The 14,271-nt window shown below is 32.9% G+C and overlaps 1 protein-coding gene and 1 non-coding gene across 2 annotated transcripts; one reads left to right on the top strand and one right to left on the bottom strand.

Moving 5' to 3' along the window:
- Window positions 1-4,166: 4,166 nt before the first annotated feature.
- TRNAL-CAA (transfer RNA leucine (anticodon CAA)) lies at window positions 4,167-4,250 on the top strand. Its single transcript has one exon. It is a non-coding gene; the product is annotated as a tRNA-Leu (tRNA).
- Window positions 4,251-10,176: 5,926 nt separating this feature from the next.
- Window positions 10,177-12,996, bottom strand: LOC112417381 (uncharacterized). The gene is made up of 3 exons (XM_024772993.1): window positions 12,930-12,996; window positions 10,831-10,930; window positions 10,177-10,450 (listed from the first exon to the last, which is right to left on the bottom strand). The coding sequence occupies exons 1-3, from the start codon at window positions 12,994-12,996 to the stop codon at window positions 10,177-10,179; spliced, it is 441 nt and encodes a 146-aa protein (XP_024628761.1).
- Window positions 12,997-14,271: the final 1,275 nt, after the last annotated feature.

Here is a 14,271-nt window from a genome sequence, read left to right as displayed (position 1 = left end):
TTTAAGTTTCAAATAGGTCCTTTAAGTTGTTAATTTAATGCATTCTTACCTTTTTAAGGACCTATTTGAAACGTCAATACTTAAAAGACCTATTTAAAACTTAAAAAAGTTTTCACCAACGAAAATTGTATCATAATAAATTGTCTTTTCATAAACTATTTTGAGAATTTTAATACATAAAGACTCATTTATTTGCACAAGTTAAAAACACAAGAAATAACCTCTGAGAAAAGTAGAAACGGGTATATAACTTATAAGTTGAAACAAAAGACCATCTAGTCAGGATGGCCGAGTGGTCTAAGGCACGAGACTCAAGTTTTGGTCTTCGAGAGAGGGCGTCGGTTCAAATCCCACTTCTGACATTTTATTTTATTTTGTTATTATTTGGAAAACTAATTTAATTTTAAGTGATGGGACCCACATAGTGGTAGAACCTACTACTTATTTTTTGTATCTATCTCTCTTCAAATAAAGTTCTCCATTTATTTTAAGAAAATGGAAAGGATCCTTACTCGATTTTGTAAACCTCCTTATTAAATTTTCTACATTTATAATTACTTGGTACCTATGAAAAATTCACCTCTTAAGATGAATAAGTGAGGGGTTTGAAAAATTCAACTCTCTTAGAATTTTAATGGTGTTTCTTCAAATTTAATTTTCATCCTTTTTTATCCTTGTGAGAGTTTGGTGTTTGAATTGTTTGGTCTATTCCATCTGAACTGTGTAGTGTATTCCATTTTGATAGTTTTATTTCTTTCTCATATCATTGATGTATGTGTTGTTGGTCATGTGTTATTAAGGGAATGGGGAGCGTTATAGTGAAGGCGGAGTCCACAAAAACTGGTCGAAAAGAAGTGTTTCATTGTTGGAATTCTCGAGTTTTGGGGATCCTGAGTGCAGTTCCAAATTTAAAATTCTTATTTTGATATTATGGGCAAAATATCTCTTTTGGTCTTTTAAATTTGATATAAATACCAGATTAATTGTTTATGTTTTGTAAGTTTCAAATAGATCCTTTTAATTGTTAATTTAATGCATTGTTACCTTTTTAAGGACCTATTTGAAACGTCAAAACTTAAAAGACCTATGTACAACTTACAAAAGTTTTCACTAACGAAAATTGTATCATAATAAAAATGTAACAGCCCGATTTTTGGCTAGATTTACTTTAATTACCTTTATTGTGTGTTTGTGTGTGATTAATTGTAATTGTATGTATTTTATTGTCATCGGGTGCATTTACGTGGTTTACCGTATTAGGAGGGTATTTTGGTCATTTGGCGGGTAAGGGTAAAATGGTAATTTTGGTGAGAATTATTTTAATAATTAGTGAGAACCCTTATTTTACTAAGTTACTAGTGTAGTGATTAGTTTTTACCATTAGTGACCGTTGGTTATATTTTACCGTTGTTAGTAATTGCCGTGGAGTGTATAGAAACTTTTGAATTGTGTTAGGATGGGTTAGGCCCATTAGAATTTTGAGTTAAGCCCATTAAGGGAGATAACACTAGGGTTGTCTTAGAATGGTTATTCATTTCACAAAACAATTTTCATAGAGAGAAGGAGAGGTAGAGAGAGAAGAGGTGAAGAGAAGAGCAAGAGGGTTGAAGGGAAGCTTTAGGAATCAAGTGGGTGACCTAGGAGCTGAATTGAAGCAAGGGTTAGAGATAATCAACTTCAAAGGTAAGGGGGTTAGTGATTATGATAATCATGTGTAATTTTTCATATTCTCATGTTGTATGAAAATGAGTTGATGAACAATTCATGCTAAATTTGTGCTCTTGTTGTGATGTTATGTTTGCATGCATGAATTGATGCTAGTTGTATGATTGTTGGTGAAATTACATGTTCATATATGCAAAAATGATAAGTTATGAATATTATGCTCAATTGGTGAATTTCTCCTAAAGTTGTTGTTGATTTGAGATGTGATTCATGTTCAATTGATGTTATGAATGTTATTTGATATTATGATTGATGAATAATTACTTGGGTTTGCATATTCATGGGTGGATGATGAGAATTTGAATTGTGTTTAATTAGAAGAAATGAATTGTTGTTGTTGTTGAAGACTTATTGTTTTGAGAAAATCATTTTAATAATTTCATAACTTGTACAAATGCCACGAAACGAGCGAGTTCGATGTGTTAGAGCCTTGGGTTATGCCTCAGATCACTTTTGATGATTGAGGACTTTAAACATTCGATTTTTGGTCGAAATTGGCGAAAACCCGCGGCAGAATCACGCGAAAACGCGCGTTTACGGAGCGCTGCGCCTGAGCAAGGGCGCCAGGTACCCACAAGTCAGTAAGCCAGCGCTGGGCGCCCCACTGCGAGCGCTAGGCGCCCTGGACAGGGCAACATGCTTGTTGCTCCGTGTCCGGGTGCTTGGGAGTGGTCGTGTGAGGGTCCTAGGCGATCGTTTTGAAGTGTTCTTTTGCTGTTTTCACCTACTTTTCTACTGGAACGCATTTGGCTTTGTCGAAACTTTAATTTTCTAAATGGTTTGAAACTTGAGTTTGTGTCGTTTCGGTTTTTCGGAAATTGTTGGAACTTGGTCTTTGTGAACAAAAGGAGTTGCAAGCTTAGTCTACAGTTCTTATGGTCTTAGGCAATGCTTGTAAGGTTGGTACAATGTCTTAATCATGTCAAACTTGATTTTCGGGTGGGAATGTGGAATGTATAAACTTGGGATTTTCTCATACGAACTTAGGCTAACCTTTGAACTAATGATCGATAGTTCGTAAGTGGCCTATGCTCATACTTATACGATTGATTAAGATTGAATTGTAGGATTTCAAACTTGAATAAGTTGACTAGCTTGAAAATTATCAATGTTGGCCGTTTGCCACATGATTTGGATTTTTGTCGGAAATGTTTCTTGAGCCAATTGTCTTGTGAGTTATTGTGACCATTCTTGTATGACTAAGTGAAGTTGTATGAATGAATGATTGTATTGGATAGGATGTTTATCATGAGATGTGTATGCTATCTTACTAGAATGTAAGGAATGTTTGAAGTGGTGAAACTAAATGTGATAGTTGATGTTGAATGACATTGATGATGATTGATAATCATGTTGATATGTGATGATGAATACTATGATTTATTTGTGTGTGGGCATGTTTCCTTGATAATGCAATGTTGTGGAGATAATCAATATAATTGGGTGTTGTCCTATATATTGAGTTGAAATTGTGATGGTTGTCGAATTATCGAGTTCTTATACATGTCCATGCATCATAGTCGAGTTGTTGTAAAAGAGTCCGGCTCTTTTACTTCGGAGATTATGTAAGGAGTGACCCCTTACATGCGATGTTGACTTGTCCATCGGAGGTGACGACCTTTTGGAGATTTGGTACCACATGCATTTATGTGTCAATAAGTGCATATCATAACATGAGTCTTATGTGAAATTCGTGATTGGTGATGAAATGAGATGAATGATATTGATGATGTTGTGATCGATGCTTGTGAATGAATAACTATGAGTGGATAATTGTTCAATAATTGATGTTTGTGAATGAATATTTATGATCGGATAATTTTTCATGTGATTGATATATGTTGATATGAGTTATCAAGTTGTAATGTAAGTATCTATGCATGACTAATATTATTCAAATACATGATATTATTGATTGATTGTTATCTGGATTATGATAATGTAATACTTACCCCCAGTGGTTTTAACCGCCTACTTGCCTGTATGGGTGAGTAGACGTTGTGCAGGAGTAGTGCTCGGTGAGTCTTTGCTTGGGATATCGGGAGCTTTCTCCGATATCGGTGTCGTGTCGGCTCTGATCTAGGCTTGTTGTGTCGGTCTATATTAGGTTGTTTATATTTCCTTTGGATTATCGCTTTGTTGATGATTGCCCGTATGTTTGGGTTTTTGAGATTCATCTTTGAAATATAATTTATTCGTTTATGGCATGTACATATTTGATCACTCTGGTTTATATTCCGCTGCGATTGTTGAAGTTTATATACATGTTTATTGGTTTTTGAATTTTGAATGTGACGTAGCCTCTATTTCTTAAATAAATGTATTATTCGCATGTTTAATTGCTTTAATAGAAGTAGGGCGTTACAAAAAACACCATAAATAATCTCTCAAAAAAGTAGAAACGCGTATATACCTTATAAGTTGAAACCAAAGACCATCTAGTTAGGATGGCCGACTGGTCTAAGGCGCCAGACTCAAGTTCTGGTCTTTGAGAGAGGGCGTGGGTTCAAATCCCACTTCTGACATTTTATTTTATTTTGTTTTTATTTGGAAAATTAATTTAATTATAAGTGATGGGATCCACATAGTGGTAGAACCTATTTTTTTTTTTTGTATCTATCTCTCTTCAAATAAAGTTCTCCACTTATTTTAAGAAAATGGAAAGGATACTTACTCGATTTCTTAAACCTCCTTCTTAAATTGTATACATTTATAACTACTTGGTACCTATGAAAAATTCACCTCTTAAGATGAATAAGTGAGGGGTTTGAAAAATTCACCTCTACTAGAATTTTAATGGTGTTTCTTGATATTTAAGTTTTCATCCTTTTTTATCCTTGTGAGAGTTTGGTGTTTGAATTGTTTGGTCGATTCCATCTGAACTGTGTAGTGTATTCTATTTTGATAGTTTTATTTCTTTCTCATATTGTTGATGTATGTGTTGGTGGTCATGTGTTATTAAGGGAATGGGGAGCGTTAATAGTGATGGTGGTGTCGACGAAAACTGGTCGAAAAGATGAGTCTCATTGTTGGAATTCTCGAGTTTTGGGGATCCTGAGTGCAGTTCCAAATTTAAAATTCCTATTTTGATATTATAGGCTAAATATTTCTTTTGGTCCTTTAAATTTGATAAAAATACCAGATTAATCGTTTAAGTTTTTTAAGTTTCAAATAGATCCTTTAAGTTGTTAATTTAATGCATTGTTACCTTTTTATGGACCTTTTTGAAACGTCAAAACTTAAAAGACCTATTTAAAACTGAAAAAAGTTTTCACTAACAAAAATTGTATCATTATAAATTGTCTTTTCATAAACTATCATGAGATGTTTAATACATAAAGACTCATTTATTTGCACAACTTAAAAACACCAGAAATAACCTCTCAAAAAAGTAGAAACGAGTATATAGCTTATAAGTTGAAACCAAAGACAATCTAGTCAGGATGGCCGAGTGGTCTAAGGTGCCAGACTCAAGTTTTGGTCTTCGAGAGAGGGCGGGGTTCAAATCCCACTTCTGACATTTTATTTTATTTTGTTTTTATCTGGAAACCTAATTTAATTATAAGTGATGGGACCCACCTAGTGGTAGAACCTACTATTTATTTTTTGTATCGATCTCTCTTCAAATAAAGTTCTCCATTTATTTTAAGAAAATGGAAAGGATCCTTACTCGATTTCTTAAACCTCCTTCTCAAATTTTCTATATATATAAGTGAGGGGTTTGAAAAATTCACCTCTCCTAGAATTTTAATGGTGTTTCTTCAAATTTAAGTTTTCATTGTAACATCCAATTTTAAAGTTTTAATTATTGAACGTTAACGGAAAATGTGAAGAAATCCTTTCCTTTGATAAACAAATTTCATAAAATTCAAAATTCATTATTATACATTTGAAATAAATCATAAATGGTTGAAATACTCAAAATTGGGCATTTAGTAACTAATACCAAAACTATGTAGGCCTTTTGTTCACTAATTCGCAAAATATCAATCTAATCTAATGAAGTGGCACTTCTAGAATGTTGAACTCCTCAGCTTTCGATGTCATCGACAGTCTCCTTCTTAGTCTCTGAATCTGAAAACAACACTCTAATGAGATACGAAATCCCAGTAAATAATACACACAAGTTTGAAAATGAGTATTGTTCTCAGCCGGCGCGGTAATCGGGAAAATCTACCATGGTATCCGCTTACTTTCTAAAAGATACTTTCTAAAATAGTATTTAAAATTATTCATAATTAATACAAATAAATCAATCAAAATATCATTATTATATGGAGCATTAGCTCATCTAATATGGGGTACAAGACCCATCCATATGGAGCACATAGGTCATATGGGCAAGTAATTGTAGGGGTACAAGACCCATCTATATGGAGCACATAGCTCATCTGGGTAAGTAATTGTGGAGTACAAGACTCATCCATATGGAGCACAAAGCTCATCTCATGTGGAGTACAAGACTCATCTGTATGGAGCACATAGCTCTTCTGGGTAAGCAACTGTGGAGTACAAGACTCATTCATGTGGAGCACATAACTCATCTCATATGGAGTACAAGACTCATCCATGTGGAGCACATAGCTCATCTCATGTGGAGTACAAGACTCACCTCTATGGAGCACATAGCTCATCTGGGTAAGTAACTGTGGAGTACAAGACTCATCCATGTGGAGCACAAGACTCATCTATATGGAGCACATAGCTCATCTGGGTAAGTAACTGTGGAATAGAAGACTCATCCATGTGGAGCACACAACTCATCTCAGGTAGAGCACAAGACTCATCTATATGGAGCACATGGCTCATTCGGGTAAGTAACTGTGGAGTACAAGACTCATCCATATGGAGCAGATAGCTCATCTCAAACACATTTAATAATAATGAGAATAATTTTCATTATAACTTCCATCTTAAAATCACATTGAAAATTAAATTCTATTAATTTGCTCTACAATTCCTCAAGGAATATATACATGTATATATAGTACATAAATTCATGCTGCATATAATAATTTGCTTATAATCCTACATCAATAATCATGCATCGTGTGTATAGTATATAAGCTTATAATGATGAATTAGCAATAACTAGCAAATGATTAATATGCCTGCTATATACGGTCCTTTCAACAAGAAAAAGAAGTATACATATACACAGTGCATGGACCTTAATACTAGGCTAGATAGCAGCAAGGGCATAGGTAGGTTTATCATATCGTATAAACAACAAACCCGAAGAACATATTCATAAGGACAACAACCTAAATCGAATAGCATGTATATAACCAATTCATGGTTCATCATCTAAAGTAATATATCAACATCTCATCAAACTAATTGTATTTCATAAAATCCTCCAACTAATAGGGTTAGGTTTTCATCAAATAAATTATAACTCTTTCAAAAATCAATATATACCATGGAAGGGTTAAAGGGTGTGATTACTCACCTATAATTTCCCTTATTTTTTCTACGTGTGGCCTCTAATTAGCATCCTTTTGTTTTGTGCTTTATATAAATCCAAACTACACATTAATAGGTAACTAACACACGGTTCTTTTGATATTAATTTTAATTTTATGGTATAACAATTATAGTTATCCATCCCTATAAGATAGCTCATTCAGTTTCCCATTTAAATGATATGCTTCAAGTTGGATTTCAACAGATCATTTCATATAGTCTATAGCTTCTCTACTACTAATTTTATTTTTAGAACAAATTCTTAAAAAAATAGCTATAATATAATAAATGTAAAATTAAGTTATCATACATTGTCTTATGTTAATTAAGATCATCAATCTAATTAAATTTAATCTTTTTTTCTTTCAAAGTTTAATAATTTCTGCTCCTTAGTTTTGGGATGTTACATTCATCCTTTTTTATACTTGTGAAAGTTTGGTGTTTGAATTGTTCGGTCTATTCCATCTGAACTATGTAGTGTATTCCATTTTGATAGTTTTATTTCTTTCTCATATTGTTGATGTATGTGTTGTTGGTCATGTGTTATTAAGGGAATGGGGAGCGTAAATAGTGATGGCAGTGTCGACGAAAACTGGTCGAAAAGATGAGTCTCATTGTTGGAATTCTTGAGTTTTGGGGAGTCTGAGTGCAGTTTCAAATTTAAAATTCCTATTTTGAAATTATAGGCTAAATATCTCTTTTGGTCCTTTAAATTTGATAAAAATAGCAGATTAACCGTTTAAGTTTTGTATGTTTGAAGCAGGTCCTTTAAGATGTTAATTGAATGCATTGTTACCTTTTAAGGTTCAATTTGAAATGTCAAAACTTAAAAGACCTATTTAAAACTTAAAAAAAAAACTTTAAGGACCTATTCAAAATTTAAAGGACTAACCCAATATTTTTGTCAAACTTAAAAGATCAAAAAAGTATTTAGCCGATATTATAAGCAAGATCCCGTATTTTTAAGTGAGACGTTAATCCACATAACTAAATTAAGGAGTTTCGTTACTAGGTTGGTTTTTATAACTGCTTTGTTGTAGATAGATAAGGTAGACGTGGTGATATTGCGTATCAGTGTAGAGGTTGATAATAATTTGTGAGGTAAATAGAAACTCACATGTTATTATGGGTTCCTAGAAGGTAGAAGATGAAGGGAACTCTTGGAATTTTATCAAGCATATGTCATGTATCAGTAGGAAAAAATTAGACATAGAATTATTATAAAGTGATAAACCAAAGATAAAATATTAGCATAAATAAATTGACTCATAATAGATAAAATTATATAATGAAAAACTTACAGGATTTGACTGAGGCGTGCAAAATGCATTGGACTTAAGAGTATTTTGCCATTACGGATGGATCATCCGATGCGGTTGATCTCATAGCTAGTACTCTCCAGAATACAACAATCATATCTTGCTAGCACCGCACGTGAATTAGCAAGGTCTCATGAACAATTTCTTGGATGCTAAAGGGAACTTAGTGTTAATCTTATCAATGGAGTTTGTTATATGAAAGAAAGAAAATTAGACCTAGCTTATATACAATGCTTCTGCCATTTATCCACATCCTCACTATATTTCCCTATATAAATAACTCATTCATTAAAAATTTGTATCTCGTTTCGTGCATACCTTGCGTGTTGCATGTAGGGATGACGTTTAATAATATTTACCGATTCAAATAAAAATAATCATATGTTACATTTTTTCCAAATATATAAAATCCGTAAGTTCCATTTTATTAGGATTGATTTGGTAAATGCAAGTAAATAACAATGGTTGCATTTGACCAAGTAAAATCGTAACAGCCACATATGAAGTTGGAGTAGAAATAGGAAACGTGCATGATACTTTATTTTATTTTTAATCAAAAGAGACCGTCTTAGCAGGAAGCTAAGCTGCCAAATATATTAAATCAAAAGAAAGCAAATAAAACAAAGGTTAATTAAGTTTTTAGTCCCTATAAATATCTGCAGTTTTGTTTTTAGTCACTATAAAAATAAATCACACTTTTTAGTCCCTACAAAATTTTTCGTTAGTGTTTTTAGTCCCTGTTAAATTAAAATTTGTTTAATTATGCATATAATTTTAAATTTTTTAATGATTTTTTACATACTTGTTTAAAACATTATAAAAGGTTCCGCCACAATAAATTAGCTCAAATTTTTTTTTTAGGTCCAAATTTTTGTTAGTTTTATCTTGAATTTTTGGCGTTTTAACAAAATTATATTTAATTCATTACATGTTAAAAAATTCTAATTTTTTATAAAAGAGATTATTATAATGTTCTTAACATGTCTGTTAAAAATCATTTAAAAATATAAAAGTTTAGGTATAATTAAACAAATTTCAATTTAATAGGGACCAACACATACTTTTAGTCCTTGTAAAATTAAAATTTGCTTAATTGTGCTTAAACTTTTAAATTTGTAACATATTTTCACATACTTACTTAGAATATTATACAAAGTTCCTCCGCAAAAAAGTAACTTAAAATTTTATTATTAGGTCCAAATTTTCATTAATATAATCTTGAAATTTTGGCTTTTAGAAAAATTCATATTTAATTCATTACATGTTAAAAAACTAATTTTTTTTATAAAAGAGTGTCTTACGATGTTATGAACATGTATGTAAAAAATCTTTCAAAAATTTAGAAGTTTAAGCATAATTAAACAAAATTTAATTTAACAGGGACCAAAAACACTAACAGAAAATTTTGTAGGGACTAAAAAGTGTAATTTATTTTTATAGAGACTAAAAAAAAAACTACAGATATTTATAGGGACCAAAAACTTAATTAACCCATAAAACAAAGAAAAGTAGGGGGGCCAAACCAAACCTCCCTGGTAATTTACAAATATAAAATTAGGCATCCCTAACTTGATTTGCACAAAAAAAGATTTGATACAGTCAGGACAGTTAAAAATGTAGAAGTTAAGCCTATGTTTGCTAAAGTGTCAGCACATTGATTTCCTTCTCATCCTTCTCTAAACACATGTGAGGCAATGAAGGTCATTGACTTGGTTTTGTTGATGTAGTTGTTCCACCTGTTTCTTAGCTTCCAAGGAACCTCAGAATTGTTTTTGAAGGCATTTACCACCAAAGCATAATCAAGCTCTAGCCACAAGTTCATCCAATTGTTCTGGTAGGCTATGTCTATAGCTCTCATTGCTCCAGCTAATTCAGCAAAGTAAGCATTTTCAGGACCAACATTTTCAGCAAAACATAAAAGACAGTCAGCATCACTATTTCTGAAAATTCCACCACATGAGGAGTTGTACAAGTTCGAGGAACCATCAGTATTACATTTGATCCAATTTTTAATGGGAGGGTGCCAGATAACTTCTATAATTTTTGGAGCATTAGGGGGGTGAAGATACTTAGTCAAGAAAGAAACTAATTAATTATAAAATTAATAATAAGACTTTAAAATAAATAACTATATGATGCAAGATGATTTCTAATGGTTAAATAAGTTACTAGATGTATATGATGCATTGTAGGGACAAATTGAATGAGGTTTAGGTAAAAAAAATGCAAAATCTGCACTATAGACCCGAAGAAATTCGCTATTAGCGAAATATTTCTCTAATAGCGAAATTCCTCAGAAGCAACTCGCCAATGGCAAAACCTTGTTGTCCCAGGCAACTTCACTTTTGCTTGTTGGCTCATCTTGGGGCCTGTAGTGCAATCCGAAGCTTTTCTTACGTCGTATTCCAACTTTATAACCCCTAGACAACACCTAAGCAATGCACATAACATCAAATGATTCATGAAATGGAAATCATGGCAATCTTAGCTTATACGGCAAGAATGGCACAAGAGAGTCTTAGCATGTTTAGTCGGGGAGCGATAAAATAAGGATGGGGAAAGCATAGAGCCTCGACATAGATCGTCGAGAAACTAGAAAGTTAGCAAGAACCTTAAGTAAGTTAAGCCGTGAATTGATAGGTATGATCTATTCACTATGTTCAAGAACGATTAAGTAAGCAATATTAAGACAAGTTATCATATATGGTCAAGACCATAAAGTAAGATGTAGGTGTCGTGTCTTTCCGTAATCCACGCCAAGGGGGATACGAGAGGTTCTCGCCAGGGGAACTGGATACGGTCCGCAAGGTATGCCCGCACGTCACTGAGGGAGTCTGGTGTACCTTAGCTAGGTTTTCATCTGTCAAGTAAGGGATTGTACTCGGGGTTACTCCACTCGATGCACTCCGTAAAATGAACCAAGATAATGTTGTTTGTTACACACTAACATCTAACATAAGAATGAATATGAATATGTTTACGTTACATTACGAGACAAGAACAAGTTTATGCAATAGAATAAGTTATGAAGATACACTGTCGACGGTCTTAGTAACTCCCTGATCGTCCAGTCTAAGAACATGTCATGAATGACTTATGTTTAGGTCTTGATGGGTTTATCGTATCTCGACATAGCGGTCCTAGGTTCCCTTGACCGCCATGACATGTAGAGTACAAGACAAGACTTATGAGCTAAGATACAAAGAACCTTATGACAGATTTATTATGCACAACCTTCTAGGTAAGCATGATCCACACACGTATAATCAACCGTCAGGTTGTATTGTAGACATGTGGTAACTCTAGGTTTCCCCGAGGTTACCTATAGCCTAGGATTAAGTAGAACTCACTGAGACATTACTGGCCGGTGAAGTAACTATGTTTGATTTAGGATTTTGATCATTGCAATAGTTGAAATTTGCTAAATTTATAAGGTTGAGAAAGTGATGATCTTTACATGCTTACTGATATTGTTGGAAAAGCTTCGAGATTTTGTGCCACTTATGCAACTTAGTGATTTTATTCTTTTTACTCTAGCTATTATTGCTAACAATTCTTTATGTTGGCATAGCAACATTTTCAATTCATTGTATAGTTTGAGATTCTTTATCTCAACTTGCTTTGTCTTGGTGATTAAGATAACTTAATTGATTCAAATTATTATAGTAAGTGATGATCATATGAATATTATTTGTAAAACGTTATTATGCATATAGAATGAAATTATGCGACTTGGTTATTTTCTGTATCTCATCTTAGCAGATAGTTTAGGTATTTGAAGATTCTTCTTTTTATAGTCTTCTTGAAAGTAAATTTTATAGGCTTTGAATAACTTTTTCTGCTATATGTTTGGCAGTGCGCGTTTGGAGTGCAATGATTTCTGAAGCTGGCATAATCTTGTTTGAGTAGATGCTTGGGGTTGGGGCTTCATAAAAAAGATAACATTTAAAGCAAAACATACAATTTTGTTACAACTTTTCAAGCAACTTTATCTTATTTCATTAGACAAATCAATAGAGAGAGATGAAGAGACCGTAAAGACACAATGAGAATATGAGAGTTGTCCCAAAATGGTTAACAAATATCATTACTCTTATTTAAAACCTTAACTTTTTAAATAGAGAGAGAGTTTTGTCCCAAAATGGTTAACAAATCCCAAGATGGTTATGGATTTTGATTCTCTCAAGTTGGAAAAAAAAAAACTTGTGGAAATAATGTGAAAATTTAGAGCATTGAAATATAAAGGGAGGATATCTTTGAAATTTGAAAGAAAAAGCCATCCAAAAACCTAAACAATAAAAATTTCTCGCATAATTAATATTAAATCCAACATGATGATTCATGTCCAGAACTAGAATGACTACAACGATGGCAGAGTCAAGCGTGTCGAGAGGAAGGACATTATATGGTAAAGTATACAGTCCGGTAAACTACTAATCCTGTCTGTGTCATCCTCTTTCCGTGGTTCCACGCTTGACTCTGCCATCGTTGATTCCAAATTTGTGTTCCTCCTGATTCAATTTTTACAAGACAATAAAGTGAAACAAATTTGAACTATGTAGTAATCCATTTGGAGTTAAGAAAAAGAAATGCAGTATAAATATCGGAAGATAATGTGACCAATACAGGATCTATCGCACCGCTCTTATCTGGTTGGTCTCTTTGCGCATGGATATCTAATAAAGATGGATAGACACCCTTGATACGCGACTAACATATTTAGAAGCTAAAAATATGGTCATGTAACTGCAACGCGTGTTACCACTATTTTTCCATATGGTTAACCAAATAAATTTTGGAAAATTAGTGGTCACACAAAATTAAAAAAATGTGGTCACTCATACCATATATTTAGTTAATTGAAATATTTTTTTAGAGTGGTACAAATTGGTGTATACATTAAGGGTGTATATCTATCATTGCTCATTGAATAAACACCAAATTGATTCTTGTCTTTGTATTTAGGAAATGGTAGTAAAAATAAAAGTTGTTATAATATCTACATTAGATCGAGTCTAATTTTAATTAGGTTCATTTTAATAGTCAGTTCGTTTAATTTTGTATTTAGGATTAACATTTAATAATAAGAGTCATAGAATAGAGTCTTAAGTTTTATCAGTAACGACGTTAGATATTGACTATAATAGTTGATTTAGATCGAGCCTACATAGAGTCAAGTAACCACATAAGAATTAAACCTAAACCTAATTTAAATTTAAAATCAATCGCAAACTTATTATTGTTAGGAAATTTTCTCGAACCTGCAATTATTGTGTGAAATAGGTAACCATGGAATCAACCAAAAACACACGATCAATGACAGCTGAAGAGGAGATGGAGGATCAAAATCTAGAGCAAGTGATCACTTTACTCAAGAAGGTAAAGGTGACTTCTTCTTTTGTGGAGAAGTTGGAGAAAGAGCCAGGGTACCTTGAATTTCAGCAAGAAGTAGATTTAAAGCGACAAGAGTTGCGGAAGTCAAACCAAGCTGGAAAAGAAGAGCAGATTCATTTGGTAGAAGTAAAAAGAGAGAAGCTTCAGACAGAAGACAAACAACGGGACGAGAACGTGCCGCCAGAGTTCAATGTTTTGCATCAAATTCTCAAGCAGTACAAAGTAACTATTGTTCTTTGTATGATGAAAAAAAATCATGGCTGGTCAATCCAATATAAATATGAAAATTGTTTTTCTGATCACCGATACTTCCTAAAAACATATGGAAAATATGTTTTTACCCTCAGCGGTAGTTAACTATTGTTCA

Source organism: Medicago truncatula, chromosome 8 (assembly GCF_003473485.1).
Source record: "Medicago truncatula cultivar Jemalong A17 chromosome 8, MtrunA17r5.0-ANR, whole genome shotgun sequence".
Lineage (NCBI taxonomy): Eukaryota > Viridiplantae > Streptophyta > Magnoliopsida > Fabales > Fabaceae > Medicago > Medicago truncatula.
This window is presented reverse-complemented; position numbering and strand designations above follow the sequence as displayed.

Excerpts from the sequence above, each read along its gene's own strand:
- LOC112417381 (XM_024772993.1), bottom strand. The coding sequence starts at position 12,996 with ATGGCAGAGTCAAGCGTGGAACCACGGAAAGAGGATGACACAGACAGG. Across the intron at positions 10,931-12,929 it reads GATTAGTAGTTTACCGGACT|GGGTTATAAAGTTGGAATAC; the intron begins GTATACTTTACC and ends GGTGTTGTCTAG. Across the intron at positions 10,451-10,830 it reads AAGTTGCCTGGGACAACAAG|AAATAGTGATGCTGACTGTC; the intron begins GTTTTGCCATTG and ends TGGAATTTTCAG.